This window comes from Scyliorhinus canicula, chromosome 1 (assembly GCF_902713615.1).
Source record: "Scyliorhinus canicula chromosome 1, sScyCan1.1, whole genome shotgun sequence".
In the NCBI taxonomy this organism is placed as follows: Eukaryota; Metazoa; Chordata; class Chondrichthyes; order Carcharhiniformes; family Scyliorhinidae; genus Scyliorhinus; species Scyliorhinus canicula.
In genome coordinates, this window is record NC_052146.1 from 65,417,007 (window position 1) to 65,431,100 (window position 14,094).

Genomic DNA, 14,094 nt, shown 5'->3' on the forward strand with positions numbered 1-14,094 from the left:
TGACACGGCCACACGGTGGCGCAGTGATTAGCACTGCTGCCTCAGCTCCAGGGACCCGGATTCAGTTCCGGCCTCAGGTGATTGTCTATGTGGAGTTTGCATTTCTTCCCTGTGTCTGTGTGTGTTTCCTCCGGTTTCTTCCCACAGTCCAAAGATGTGCTGGTTAGGTGGATTGGCCATGCGAAATTGCCCCTTAGTGTCCAAAAGGTTAGGTGGGGTTACTGGGTTACAGGGATGGGGTGGAAGCGTGGGCTTATATAGCGTGCTCTTTCCAAGGGCGTCCTTCTGCATTGTAAATTCTATCATTCTGTGACATCAGGTCAAACATGGGCAAGGAAAAGTCTTGCTGATTACCACCAACCTCCCTCTCTCAGCTGATGAATCAGTAGTTCTCCATATTGAACACCATTTGGAAGAAGCACTGAAGATGACAAGTTTACAGAATGTATTCTGGATGGGGGATGTCAATGTCCATCACCAAGAGTGGCTCCGTAGCCCCACTACTGACTGAGCTAGCCTAATCCTACCGGAGGCAATCAATACAATGCGGCATGGTAGCACGGCAGCATGTGCGTGGGTTTCCTCCGGGTGCTCCGGTTTCCTCCCACAGTCCAAAGATGTGCAGGTTAGGTGGATTAGTCACGCCTAATTGCCCCACAGTGTCCAAAGGTTAGGTGGGGTTGATGACTTAGGGGATAGAGTGAAGGTATGGTCTTCGGTAGGGTGCTTTTTCAGGGGTCGGTGTCGACTCGATGGGCCGAATGGCCTCTTTCTGCACTGTAAATTCTATGAAGGAATTTTCCTATATAATAAAGGCCTTTTTTGATTATTACCTGTACATGACATTTTTTAAATTTTTAAAAAATAAATTTCGAATTCCCAATTCCTTTTTATCCAATTAAGGGGCAATTTAGCGTGGCCAATCCACCTACCCTGCACATCTTTGGATTGTGGGGACGAAACCCACGCAAACACGGGGAGAATGTGCAAACTCCACACGGACAGTGACCCAGATCCGGGATCGAACCTGGGACCCTGGCGCTGTGACGCAACAGTGCTAACCACTGTGCTACCGTGCTGCCCACTACGGTTCTATGCTTTCCTTTTGTCTGGACAATGTAGGAGTTTGGAAGATTTGCAATATACCTTACCAGATGTGGGAGGGTTATTGCCTTCATTGGGACAGGGTGAAGAAAGAGGAGTGAATAATCAACATGTTCTAACAGTGATTTTTCTCCCATCAGAACCTGTTTATTGACCGGATTGGGCGCAGAGTGCTGCTCATGGGTGGTTATAGTTTGATGGTTGTTTGTGGAATATTGTTCACCGTCTCATTGACTCTCCAGGTGAGTCGCAGTCTCTTTCTCAAAGAATATGTATATTTTCAGGATAAGATTCCTGCTTCCAGGAACACCCATACCACATATGGTGTGTGTGTAGGTTAGGTAATTGTAAACTTTTCAAAATTGTGAAAGTAATATTCATGTTGGGCCTTTAAATGGAGGCAGTGATATTTTTGAGATTGGGGTGGCACAGCATTATCTTAATCCCCTGCTGCATTTGTGCGGCGGATTTTTAATAGACCAGGTTACACTCACTTACACTGAGATTGCATCTTCTGGTGCGCTCCAGAATGTTTGGGTGATCTGAATGGCACTCAAATAGCATTGGGTTGGTTGCCCCTTGCATCATTACAGCTGTGCCTCTGATACTCCTGTCTTGGGGCCACAAAATGGGGCACAGCTGCCTGTGCTAAGTGGTGGGGTGGGCAGGGAGGGATGGAAACATGCCATTGCTTTCCTGTCAGCCCTCACGCAACAATGACCCCTTTATTGGGGGATCAGCCTCATTCTAGTCCCCCAATCTGAATCCCACTTCCCCAGTCCATGACACCAGTGTATCTCTTCCTTCTGGATGTATTGGTTGATGATCCATATTTTAGCGTATCCCAATATATCCCCATGCCTCTTCACAAAGAGCAGGCTGAGACACTGCCTGCATGCAAGACCAGATCCCAATACATCCAAATCCTGGTGGAGTTTGCAGGTATTTTGATGGTCCTACCACCATTATAGAACATAGAACAGTACAGCACAGAACAGGCCCTTCGGCCCTCGATGTTGTGCCGAGCAATAATCACCCTACTCAAACCCACGTATCCGCCCTATACCCGTAACCCAACAACAACAACCCCCCCCCCCCCCCCTTAACCTTACCTTTAGGACACTACGGGCAATTTAGCATGGCCAATCCACCTAACCCGCACATCTTTGGACTGTGGGAGGAAACCGGAGCACCCGGAGGAAACCCACGCACACACGGGGAGGACGTGCAGACTCCACACAGACAGTGACCCAGCCGGGAACCGAACCTGGGACCCTGGAGCTGTGAAGCATTTACGCTAACCACCATGCTACCGTGCTGTCCACACCATGCTACCGTGCTGCCCACTATAATTGGTGTCCACCTGAAGGAGTTTATTCCCTTCATTTTTTATTTTTAATGCCAAGGTAATTTGGACATTGAACTATTTTATGGTTTATACTGATAAAAGAAATAGGATAAAACGGCTGCTGAAAATATATTAAGTTGTAAATGTCTTTGCGAGCTAGTGCTATTGATGGTTTAAACTATTTTGGTAGGGGATGGGAAGCAGGATGTAATATTAGAAAGGATAACTAAGAGGGCAGCACAGTGGCGCAGTGATTAGCACTGTTGCCTCACGGCACCGAGATCCCAGGTTCGATCCCGGCTCTGGGTCACTGTCCATGTGGAGTTTGCACATTCTCCCCGTGTTTGTGTGGGTTTCATCCTCACGACCCAAAGATGTGCAGGGTAGGTGGATTGAACACGATAAATTGCCCCTTAATTGGAAAAAATTAATTGGGTACTCTAAATTTATTTTAAAAAACAGAAAGGAGGGGGCAGCACTGCTGCCTTACGGAGCCGAGGTCCCAGGTTTGATCCCAGCTCTGGTTTTCTGTCCATGTGGAGTTTGCACATTCTCCCCGTGTTTGCGTGGGTTTTGCCCCCACAACACAAAGATGTGCAGGATAGGTGGATTGGCCACGCTAAATTGCCCCTTAATTGGGAAAAATGAATTGGGTACTCTAAAAACAAAAAGGATAACTAAGGTTCACAATGAACTGGGAGATAAACAGCACTAGAATAAGAAATAGTATGGAATTACATGGGGTCATAGTTTTTTTTATAAATGTTTTTATTCAGTTTTCGTATTTTATATTGAACAAATTACAAATTGTTAGGAGAGAGAAAAAAAAACAAACAAAAACAAACACGCAAAAATTAACACACATATTTACAGGTAAGCATCTTCGTAGTAGTAACTGCGCCCCCCCCCCCCCCCCCCCCCCCCTCAACATGTTTATTTAGCTTGGTTTTGGGCCTTAGCTAGCCATCGAACCCCCGTAACGAACCTGTAGCCCCCCCCCCCCCTCCCGCTACCTTCCCCCGACTATTCTTCCTCTTGTACATTGGCCACAAATAGGTCCCGGAACAGTTGCATGAATGGCTCCCACGTTCTGTGGAAGCCGTCGTCCGACCCTCGGATGGCAAATTTGATTTTCTCCATTTGGAGAGATTCCGAGAGGTCGGACAGCCAGTCCGCAGCTCTGGGCGGTGCTGCTGACCGCCAGCCAAACAGGATTCTACGGCGGGCGATCAGGGAGGCAAAGGCAAGGGCATCCGCCCTCCTCCCCAGGAATAGATCTGGCTGTTCTGAAACCCCGAAGACCGCCACTATCGGGCATGGCTCCACCCTCACTCCCACCACTTTGGACATTACCTCGAAGAAGGCTGTCCAGTACTCCACGAGTCTGGGGCAGGACCAGAACATGTGGGCGTGGTTGGCCGGGCCTCTTTGGCACCGTTCACATCTGTCTTCCACCTCCGGGAAGAACCTACTCATACGGGTTCTTGTTAAGTGGGCTCTATGTACCACTTTTAGTTGCGTCAGGCTGAGCCTTGCGCACGTGGAGGTGGAGTTGACCCTATGCAGTGCTTCGCTCCAGAGTCCCCACCCGATCTCCATCCCCAGGTCGTCCTCCCATTTCCTCCTTGTTGCGTCCAGTACGGTGTCGTCCCTATCTACCAGTCGGTCATACATGTCACTACAGTTCCCTTTCTCTAGGATACTTGCGTCCAGTAGGTCTTCCAGTAGTGTCTGTCGTGGCGGTTGTGGGTACGTCCTTGTCTCCTTTCGTAGGAAGTTTTTGAGCTGCAGGTACCGTAGCTCGTTCCCCCCAGCTAGCTGAAATTTCTCTGTCAGTTCGTCCAGTGTTGCGATCCTGTCGTCCGTGTACAGGTCCCTGACTGTCAGTGTCCCCCCGTCCTGCCTCCACCTTTTGAAGGTGGCGTCGGTCAGTGCTGGTTTGAACCTATGGTTGTTGCAGATGGGAGCCCTGTTCGACATTTTGGTCAGGCCAAGTTGCTGCCGCAGTTGGTTCCAGGATTGGAGGGTGGCTGTCACCACTGGGCTGCTGGAGTGTTTTTTGGGTGGGGATGGGAGTGCTGCCGTGGCGAGGGCCCGGAGGGAGGTTCCCATGCAGGAGGCCTCCTCCGCACGCACCCACTCAGCTTCTGGCTCCTGGATCCATCCCCTTACTCGCTCGGCTGTTGCTGCCCAGTGGTAGAGTTGTAGATTCGGGAGGGCTAACCCTCCCCTGGTTTTTGTTTTTTGTAAGACCTTCTTTGGGATCCTAGCATTTTTACCCCCCCATACGAACGCCATGATGAGTTTGTCCAGCGCTTTGAAAAAGGCCTTGGGGATGTAGATCGGAATGGATCTAAACAGGAAGAGGAACCTGGGCAGTACGTTCATTTTGATCGTCTGAACTCTCCCCGCGAGGGAGAGCGGGAGTGTGTTCCATCTTTGCAGGTCCTTTTTAACTTCCTCCGTCAGGCTGGTGAGGTTCCATTTGTGGATCCCTTTCCAGTCATGGGCTATTTGGATCCCCAGGTAGCGGAATTTATGTCGGGCTTGTTTGAACGGCAGCCCCTTTAGTGCTGCCCCCCCCCCCCCTTGCGGGTGTAATGGGAAGATCTCACTTTTGCTCATGTTGAGTTTGTAGCCCGAGAAGGCTCCAAACTCTTTCAGGAGCGCGATGATCCCGTCCATGCTGCTTTGTGGGTCCGAGATATAGAGGAGCAGATCATCCGCATAGAGTGAGACTCTGTGCTCTCTACCTCCCCTTCGGATCCCCCTCCAATTTTTTGCTGCCCTGAGCGCGATTGCTAGCGGTTCGATTGCTAGTGCGAACAGCAGCGGGGACAGTGGGCATCCTTGTCATGGGGTCATAGTTAGAGGGAATGCAGTAACATTCAAATTAGGTCAATGAAGTTTGGTAAATATGTTGGTCAGCTGCGGGCAGAGACAGACATGTGGGACTATGATGCCATGGCAATAATGGGGAGCTACAGTATAAAAAGACGAGATAGGTATTAAATATTCCTAGATGTAAGGGCCAGGATTTAATGTAGGTGAAATTGGAAAACCAGTGGGAGCCCCATGATGCTTTTCTCTGGAAGGTGCAATGCTGTTACATTCCAAACAGGTATTTACCTGGGCAGAGTCAGGCCTCCTGTATGATTTAGCAGCCAGTAAGGCAGAAAACCCACTCCCTGGAACTGCTGGCCACTGAAAACCATTGTTAAGTGTGATGAATGTGTAACTGGTAATTCACACTGTACCTTACCGTTGTCCCTGTGGGCCCCATCTGTGAGCCACTGTGCGGCTCTGCCCACAGGGGGAGATGAGGAGCATGTACAGGGCTCCGCCCTAGGCTCTGCCCCTTTAGGGAGTATAAGTGCTGCGGTCCTCTGAGACCGCCCTCAGTATCGTGCAGTCGCAGGCAGGCTCAGTTGTAAGCTGATTAAAGCCACAGTTTACTCCAACTCGTGTCTCAGAGTGAATTGATGGTCGCATCAATTTAATTGGCTTAAAGAACTACTATGAAATCAGCCCTCAAACCTGACCGACTGGAACTCGATCCACAGGCCGCAGCGGCTAAGGAAATTTTTTTGCATTGGCTTTGGTGCTTCAAGGCCTACCTGGCTGCGTTGACGACTTCCTCTGTTACAGATGAACAGAAACTAAGTCTTCTCCACGCATGGGTGAGCCATCGTATTTCTACTCAACTTGATGAAGCTGACTCTTACACTGAGGCCCGTGCGAAACTCGACCGCCTGTACGTGCGGCCCGTGAACGAAGTCTACGCGCGACATATCTTCACAACTTGTCGCCAGCGCCCTGGGGAGTCGCTAGCTGACTATCTACGCGACCTCAAAGCCCTAGCACGCGACTGTAACTTCCAGGCCGTGACAGCCTCTCAGCACATGGAACTCGCCGTCCGAGACGTGTATGTTACGGGGGTCCGATCAAATTATGTGTGGCAGCGTCCCCTTGAGAAAGGGGCCCAGGACCTGGAGGACACGGTAAAACTGGCGACCTCGCTAGAGGTCGCTTTCCAAAGCCTAACGGCGTTCCCGGCCGATCACGCGACCCCATCGTGGACCCCCGACCAAAGGCTGCCCCAGGCCTGCGTGCGCGGCCACCCACCCATCACGGAGGACTATCGTGCCATTTTTGCGGCCAGCCCCAACACCCCTGGCAGCAATGCCCGGCCCGCAACACGCGCTGCAGCAGCTGCGGGCCAAAAGGACACTTTGCGAAGGTCTGCCTGGCCAAATCAAAAAACTCAAACTCTAACTCGAACACTCGCTCCTCCGACTCTCAGGCCCGCAGACCCTGCAATGTGGCAGCGTGTCTGCTGACTCCGCCTCCATACAACATGTGCGACTCACGGGGGCCACCATCTTGGCCATCCTCCCCCACGCGGCTGGCCATGTGCGATCCATGGGGGCCTCCATCCTGGGCGCCATCTTCCTCGCCGCCTGCCACGTGCGATCAACGGGGGCCGCTATCTTGGCCATCACCCGCTACGCCACTCGAAGATTACGACCTTTGCGGACAGCCATCGAGGGGCCGCTCCAACACCGCCGCCCACGCCACCGACTATCCTCAACTCGGCGCAGTCACATTGGACCAGTCGCGGCCCAAGCATCTCAAGAGCTCCATGATGTCTGTCCAGATCAATGGATACGAGACACCGTGCCTGTTCGACTCCGGGAGCACTGAAAGCTTCGTTCACCCAGATCTGGGAAACTACCACGGGGCCTCGCTTCCGCCCTGGTTGAGGACACCGGGTGCTGTCCTCCTTCGGAAACACGTTCGGGCACAAAAGACCGACCCCCTTGTAGAGAGGGTCCAGCTCCTGCACTCAAACCCCCACTACGCGTATGTTGAACACCCCGATGGCCGGCAAGACACCGTCTCCCTCCGGGACCTGGCACCCACAGGCTCTACCACCACTACCGCTGATATTACCTCCCACACTACACCCCACCCGCCCTCCCACGCCCTGCGCCTATTTGCTTCCCGCACTCCCTTCCACCCGGCACACCAGTCCGCAGGAACGAAGCTCAGGAAGAACCATCCCCGGAGTCCACCCCCGGACCCACACCGAACATCCTTCCACAGCCATCCGAAACGGCTGCAACACCAGTGCTTCGTCGGTTGCAACGTACGATCCGGGAGCAGGACCGACTGAATTTGTAGACAAGTCACCCCCGCCGGACTTGATTTTTTTAACAACAGGGGGCGAATGTGGTGAATATGTAACTGGTAATTCACACTGTACCTTACTGTTGTTCCTGTGGGCCCCATCTGTGAGCCACTGTGCGGCTCTGCCCACAGGGGGAGATGAGGAGCATGTACAGGGCTCCGCCCTAGGCTCCACCCCCTTTAGGGAGTATAAGTGCTGCGGTCCTGCGAGACCGCCCTCAGTATCGTGCAGTCGCAGGCAGGCTCAGTTGTAAGCCGATTATAGCCACAGTTTACTCCAACTCGTGTCTCAGAGTAGTCGCATCATTAAGCCTACATTCAGGCCTGCAGGAGGGATTAGTGATGGATTCTTACATAGGGGAGTGTGGGAAGGATGGAAGTCAGAGGGAGGGGGTGACTAGCATGGGGGAGGAAGGAGTGAGGGGACTAAAAGCAAGGGCGAGGGATTCAGGGTGTGGCTTCTTGCAGGCCTTCCCTTCCAACTGCTGAATCACTTGATCAGACTCCCCCTCGCCTTGGTAGGCCACTAGCAAACCTGACCCCACCCCCCCTCACCCGCCCCTGGCCATGCCTTTCAACTGGCCCATGGATGCATAAATTCCAGTCAGGTCGTTTGGGAAAGACTGGAAAAGAAAGAAAGGAGGAGGGATGGTCGTATTGATTACTGAGAAACATTTTGGAATGCTGTGCTGCTTGCTCGTCAGACTGACAAGTCGAAAACTGTCTGTCCCAAAGGCAGTTCCGATTCCCTCAGCAACCGTTCCCTCAACTTATTTTCATTCACACCAAACACAATCTGGTCCCGAATCATGGAAGATTCCACCGCAAAAAAAATACAGCTTTTAGCTTTTAACTTTAATTCAGTGATGAAATGATCTATGGACTCCCCTGTCTTCTGTAAACACATAGCGTTCATAAATTTAATTCTTTCTGGGGCTGCAATGTGTCTCAAATCTTCAAATTACTTCGTTGAAATTTTTACTAGGACCAGATTAGATGCATCTGAGGATACTGAGGGAAGTAAGGATTGAAATTGCTGAAGCATGGTGAAACTCTTGCAATCCTTCTTAGATACAGGAGAGCTGCTGGGAGGACGGGGGAATTGTCAGTTATGCACCCTTGTTCAAAAGGGAGTGTCAAGATAACTCCAGCAACTAAGACCAGTCATTTGAACTTCATGATGGGAAAGCACTTCAAAACGAATTCTGGGATAAATTAAGTTTCACAAATATGGATTCATTAAAGAAAGCTGGTATGGATTTGTTCAAGGCAAATAATGATTAACTAATATTTAGTTGATATTTGATGAGGTAACAGAAAGAATTAGTGAGGGTACTGAGACTTTCTTTTATTTTGTTGGATCTTTGGTGGAATGTGGATTTCACTGGGAAGGCCTGTGTTTATCGCCATCCTTAATTGCCCTTGAACCGAACTTTTCAGAGGACAGTTAGATGTCAACCACATTCACTAGCCTGGATTCACATGTAGGCCAGGCCAGGTAAGGATTTTCTTCCCTAAAGGGCATGGGTGAACCAGATGTTTTTTTTCCATCAATTGGTGTTGGTTTCATGGTCACTGTTACTGAGTATTTCAATTATAAATTTGTTAACTGAACCTAAATTCTACCAGGTGCCATAATGGGATTTGAACCTGTGTCCCCAGAGCATTAGCCACGGCCAGTGGAATACTAATCCAGTGACATTAACACTACGCAACCATCTCCCTCATGATGTACATGGACTTCCAAGGCATTTGATAAAGCACCACCTAACCGGCTTGTCAACAAAGTCAAAGCACATGGAATAAAAGGGACAGTGGAATCCTGGATATGAAATATTAAATAACAGGAAACAGAGTAGTTATGAATTGGAGGACTGGAGGACAGTATATAGTGGGGTTCCCCAGGGTCAGTACTAGCACCACTACTTTTCTTGATATTTATCAATGACGTAGGCATGGATGTGCAGGAACAATTTCTAAATTTGTGACTCACACAAAATTTGGAAGCATTGTGAATTATTTGAAGGATAGCGATAGACTTCAGGAGAACACGGACAAATGAGTCGAATGGGCAGAGACATAGCGGAGTCCCTGAGTTAGTGCTGTTTAGTGCTGGTCTCCACTGATGTGGACCAGGTGTACTGGCACTAAGGGAGGTCTCCCAGGTGATCAAGGGCCCCTGGCTGGTTGGGCAATGGGCAGGGGTACCCTGGCACCCTTGACGCCACCCAGACTGAGAGTGTGAGCTTATGGAATTCTCTGTCACAGAAAGCAGTTGAGGCCGAAACATATGTTTTCAAGAAGGAGTTAAATATAGCTTTTGGGGTTAAAGGGATCAAAGGAATGGGGAAGAAAGTGGGAACAGGCTACTGAGTTGGTTGATCAGCCATGATCATGAAGGGCGGAGCAGGCTCAAAGGGCTGAATGGCCTACTCCTTCTCCTATTCTCTATGATTTCCAAATGGGTTCTAATGGGATGAATATTGGAACAAATGATCATCCTAGGGGAGGTGTAAGTGGAAAAATAAAAGATGATTAACAACTGCTTTCCAATAACATTGAAAAACACAAAAAAAAGGAACAATGGTTATGATCTGAACTTGTTGAGCTCAATGTTGAGTATAGAAGGCTGTAAAGTGCCCACTCAAACGAGGGGTCTGCATCTAAAACTGTCCAGAACTCAAGATTACACAGTTCTAAGGAATAGTCACATTTTGACTCAAAACATTAACTCTGTTTCTCTCTCCACAGATTCTGCCAGATCTGTTGAGTACTTCCAGCACTTGTTGTTTCAAGGTTACATAGAATTGGATAAAATTTAGACCACAGCACAGTCCATTTAGCCCAACAGAAATAGTGTAGGAGGACGAGGAGAAAAGAGGTCATACTGGGAGTGGAGAAGAGAATTGATTTGACAGGTGACTAGAAGCTTGAGGACACAACAGTGAACTCAATGGAGGTGTTCCACAAAGCAAATCTACATGGAGACCGTATTGGGAGGAGCCCATCAGTTTCTATAATCCACAGTGCCAGTTTTTAAATTTAATTGGCAAATTAAAAATCTACCCTAATGAACATTTAGATTATTTTAGTGAGGGTGACAGGTTCGCACTCCCCCAGTAAGCCATGCCAGCCCTGCCTTACTATCTTGTCTTTAAGTGGTGCTCGAAGAACAACTGTCTGACACGTTAGTTGTAACCAAGAAGTGGTGAGAGGAAGGGCTAAGCTCTGTGTGTTTTACTGACACTCTTTATCTGTCGATCTAGAATAAGATCAGTTGGATGCCATATTTGAGCATGGCCTGTGTCTTTGCATCCATCTTAAACTTTGGAATTGGGCCAGGTAGGTTGTCTGCTGTAAATCATTCTTATATTATAGGAAGAAACAATTCCTCATTGAGAACTATCTCATGTGAGGAGTTAATGTGATCCGATGAGAGTGTCTAGGGGTTTTCATGTAGGATTGTGCAGAACTCAAGATTACATAGTTCTGAGGAAGAGTCGTATTTGACTTGAAACATTGGAGGCGATTCTCCACGCGCGTTGTGCCTGGCACACGTTCCGCTATTTGCGGAGAATAGTGGGAAAGCCCTTAAATGGGGTTTACGCTGGACATCAAACGGAGTGCGATGCTCTTGGTCTGTGGACCGGATTCAATCTGGGTCACTCCCTCACGATGAGCATATCTAAGTGAGCATTTAAACTAATTTAAATATGCATTATCAGGTTTTAGCTGGAGTTTCCCGGGATTCACTGTCACCACCGGCAAAGCGTGAGGCCGGTGGGAATAGAACATAGAACAGTAGAACAGTACAGCACAGAACAGGCCCTACGGCCCTCAATGTTGTGCCGAGCCATGATCACCCTACTCAAACCCACGTATCCACCCTATATCCGTAACCCAACAACCCCCCCTTAACCTTACTTTTATTAGGACACTACGGGTAATTTAGCATGGCCAATCCACCTAACCCGCACATCTTTGGACTGGTGACTGGTTTCCCTCTACGGAGACTAGATGTGATGCTAATACCGGGAAGTGTGGGGGGGGGGGGGGGGGGGGGTGCTAGCAGACATTGGAGCCCCTTGGAGGTTGTGGACAGGGCCACTCTGACAGTGCCCACCATGCTGCCAGGGTGCCAAAGAAGACCTCCAAGGGAAAGGGGGTGTGGCATTTGAACGGAGGGATTGGGGGGCATGAAGGCAGGGGGACCTGAAAGGGGGGGGGGGCCGTGATTTGCGCTGATTTTACTGCGATTAATGGGCTGGACACTGCATGCTCCACCCCTCCAAGGTGCTCCACCCCTCTCAGGCAGGAGACATGCGGGCGTGAATTGGTGCAAGTATTTAGGAGCGAGGCCCAAGCAATGGCTATTGAGGGGGAGCAGGAAGGTAAAGAAACTCTCGAAGCTTTTCAGGATTGCTGGGGGTTGTCTGCCTGGACAGCAGGGAGTAGCAGGCAATGAGTTGCTGGCAAGTCTGTGCACTTGGGGTCTCTCCCTCAGGACCGGGGTGGCCTGGCTCTGACCCCCCTATTGCTGCAGTATGTCATTTAAACCCACCCCTTTGCTGCAACCTGCAGGCCCCTGGCTGTTCACATTGCTGACTGCTCTCTAAACCCTGTAAGTGCTCAGAGAGCTTCTGGTCATATGGGAACCCACCAAGGTGGCCCCTCTGGAAACCCTCATACCCCAGCAGTATCATCAATGGGATTGGCGGGGCCATGCTCAGTCGCTGGCCACCAAGTGCTGGCGCTCCTCAGAAGTCCAGCCCCACAGCAGGGGAAACAGGAGGTTAACAGAGCTCACCCCAAAGGACACATGCACAGTGGACATTGGAACCCTCCCTAGCACACAGCCTCTCTCAGAGTAGAAGCCTCACCAGTGACACGACCAGTTAGCCCACCCCTCAGAATCATGAGATGTCTCCAAGTACTGCTTGTCTACTGTGTCCCTGATCCCATCCATTCTGCGCTTGGCCAGGAAACCTGACCAGCTCTCTGTCACAACTCAGGCCCCACATCATTCTGCAGCTCAGGTCCCAACAAATGCACACTTCCCTCGCTCACCCGCATCTGTAGGACTTGCCTGCAGACAAACCTCTAAGCACGGCAGAACAAGTTGACCGTATCCACCATACAACCAATTGGTACCCTACTGGCAGGATAACACCGAGTGAGGAGACCCACAATAGACCCCACTGGGGGAAATACGGCAGTGGCCACAGAGCCTCTTGCTGACACCAATTGCGGCAGCCACTGGAGGTTAGAGGCTCCTCACATCACAGGCCAGATACTATTCACTGATAGGGACAGGGGTGCAGTGAGGTCGACATCATCTCAAAGAGGCCAGGTGGGGTGAGGTGGGACGGGGGGGGGGGGGGGGGGGGGGAGGGACTTGTTGAGAGTGGCGCAGCAGTACAACCCAGCGTGATCATGTAACCTGATGGCTTTGGATGGTCATGGGAATCCTCATCTTTCTAACATTCTCTGTCTCTCCTCCACCCCCTGAACCCCTGTCCCATCAGGGATGCAGTGGACAGGCAATGCTTGGAGATATTTTGTGATCCCGAGGGGTGGGCTAGCTGATAGCGACATTGGTGGGGCTTCTACTCTGAGTGGGGCTGTGTGCCAGGGAGGGTTCCAAAGGCCACCGTTCAGGTGTCCTTTGTTTGGGGTAAGTTCTGTTTGCCCCCTGCATCCTCTGCTGTGGGGCAGCTCTTCTGAGGAGTGCACTGAGGATACTGTGAGCAATCAGCAGTGTGAACAGCCAGGAGCCTGTAAGTTGCAGCAGAGGGGTGGGTTTAAATGAAATATTGCAGCAATGGGGGTCTGAGCCAGGCCACCACGATCCCAAGGGGGGGGGGGGGGGGGGGGGGTCTGTGTGGATGGACATGCCACCAAGTCGTTCGCTGTGGTCCAGGCAGAACCTTCCCCCACCCCCAGCAAGCCGGAAAAGTTGAGGTTTTTCTTTTTTAAAAATATTTTTTATTCTCCTTTTTCACATTTTCTCCCAAATTTACACCCAACAATAAACCATAATCAGTAACGAATGTAATGTCAATCCCCATATCAATAACAACAATGCTATCCTTCCACCAAACCCCCAAACATTAGCCCACATGTTCATATCAACAAAAGACAAAGAGGAATCAGGAATCACCCATAGTCACCATTAACACACACAGTCCCCCTCCCCCCAACCCCCAATGTTCGATGTGATCCAATTGTCGAAAGTGCATAATGAATAATGCCCATGATTTGTAGAATCCCCCCATCCTTCCCCTCAGTTCAAATTTGACCTTTTCAAGCGTCAAGAATTCCAGCAGGTCCCCCCGCCACGCCAGGGTACAGAGTGGAGAGGTTGATCTCCACCCTAACAGGATCCGCTTTCAGGCGATCAACGAGGCAAAGGCTACAACATCTGCCTCCGCACCCATTTCCAACACGGGCTG

General features: G+C 50.4%; 1 protein-coding gene across 4 annotated transcripts in view; it reads left to right on the plus strand.

Annotated features, from left to right (window-relative positions):
* LOC119963218 (solute carrier family 2, facilitated glucose transporter member 11-like) overlaps positions 1–14,094 on the plus strand; it is an 86,097-nt gene that overhangs the window by 47,511 nt on the left and 24,492 nt on the right. For 3 of the 4 annotated variants that reach the window (XM_038791982.1, XM_038791992.1, XM_038792001.1), the window contains exons 9-10: positions 1,245–1,346; positions 10,909–10,984. In XM_038791982.1, coding sequence (XP_038647910.1) covers positions 1,245–1,346; positions 10,909–10,984 — 178 coding nt within the window. The remainder of the gene's footprint in view (positions 1–1,244; positions 1,347–10,908; positions 10,985–14,094) is intronic. The other variant, XR_005460055.1, reaches the window with a different exon arrangement.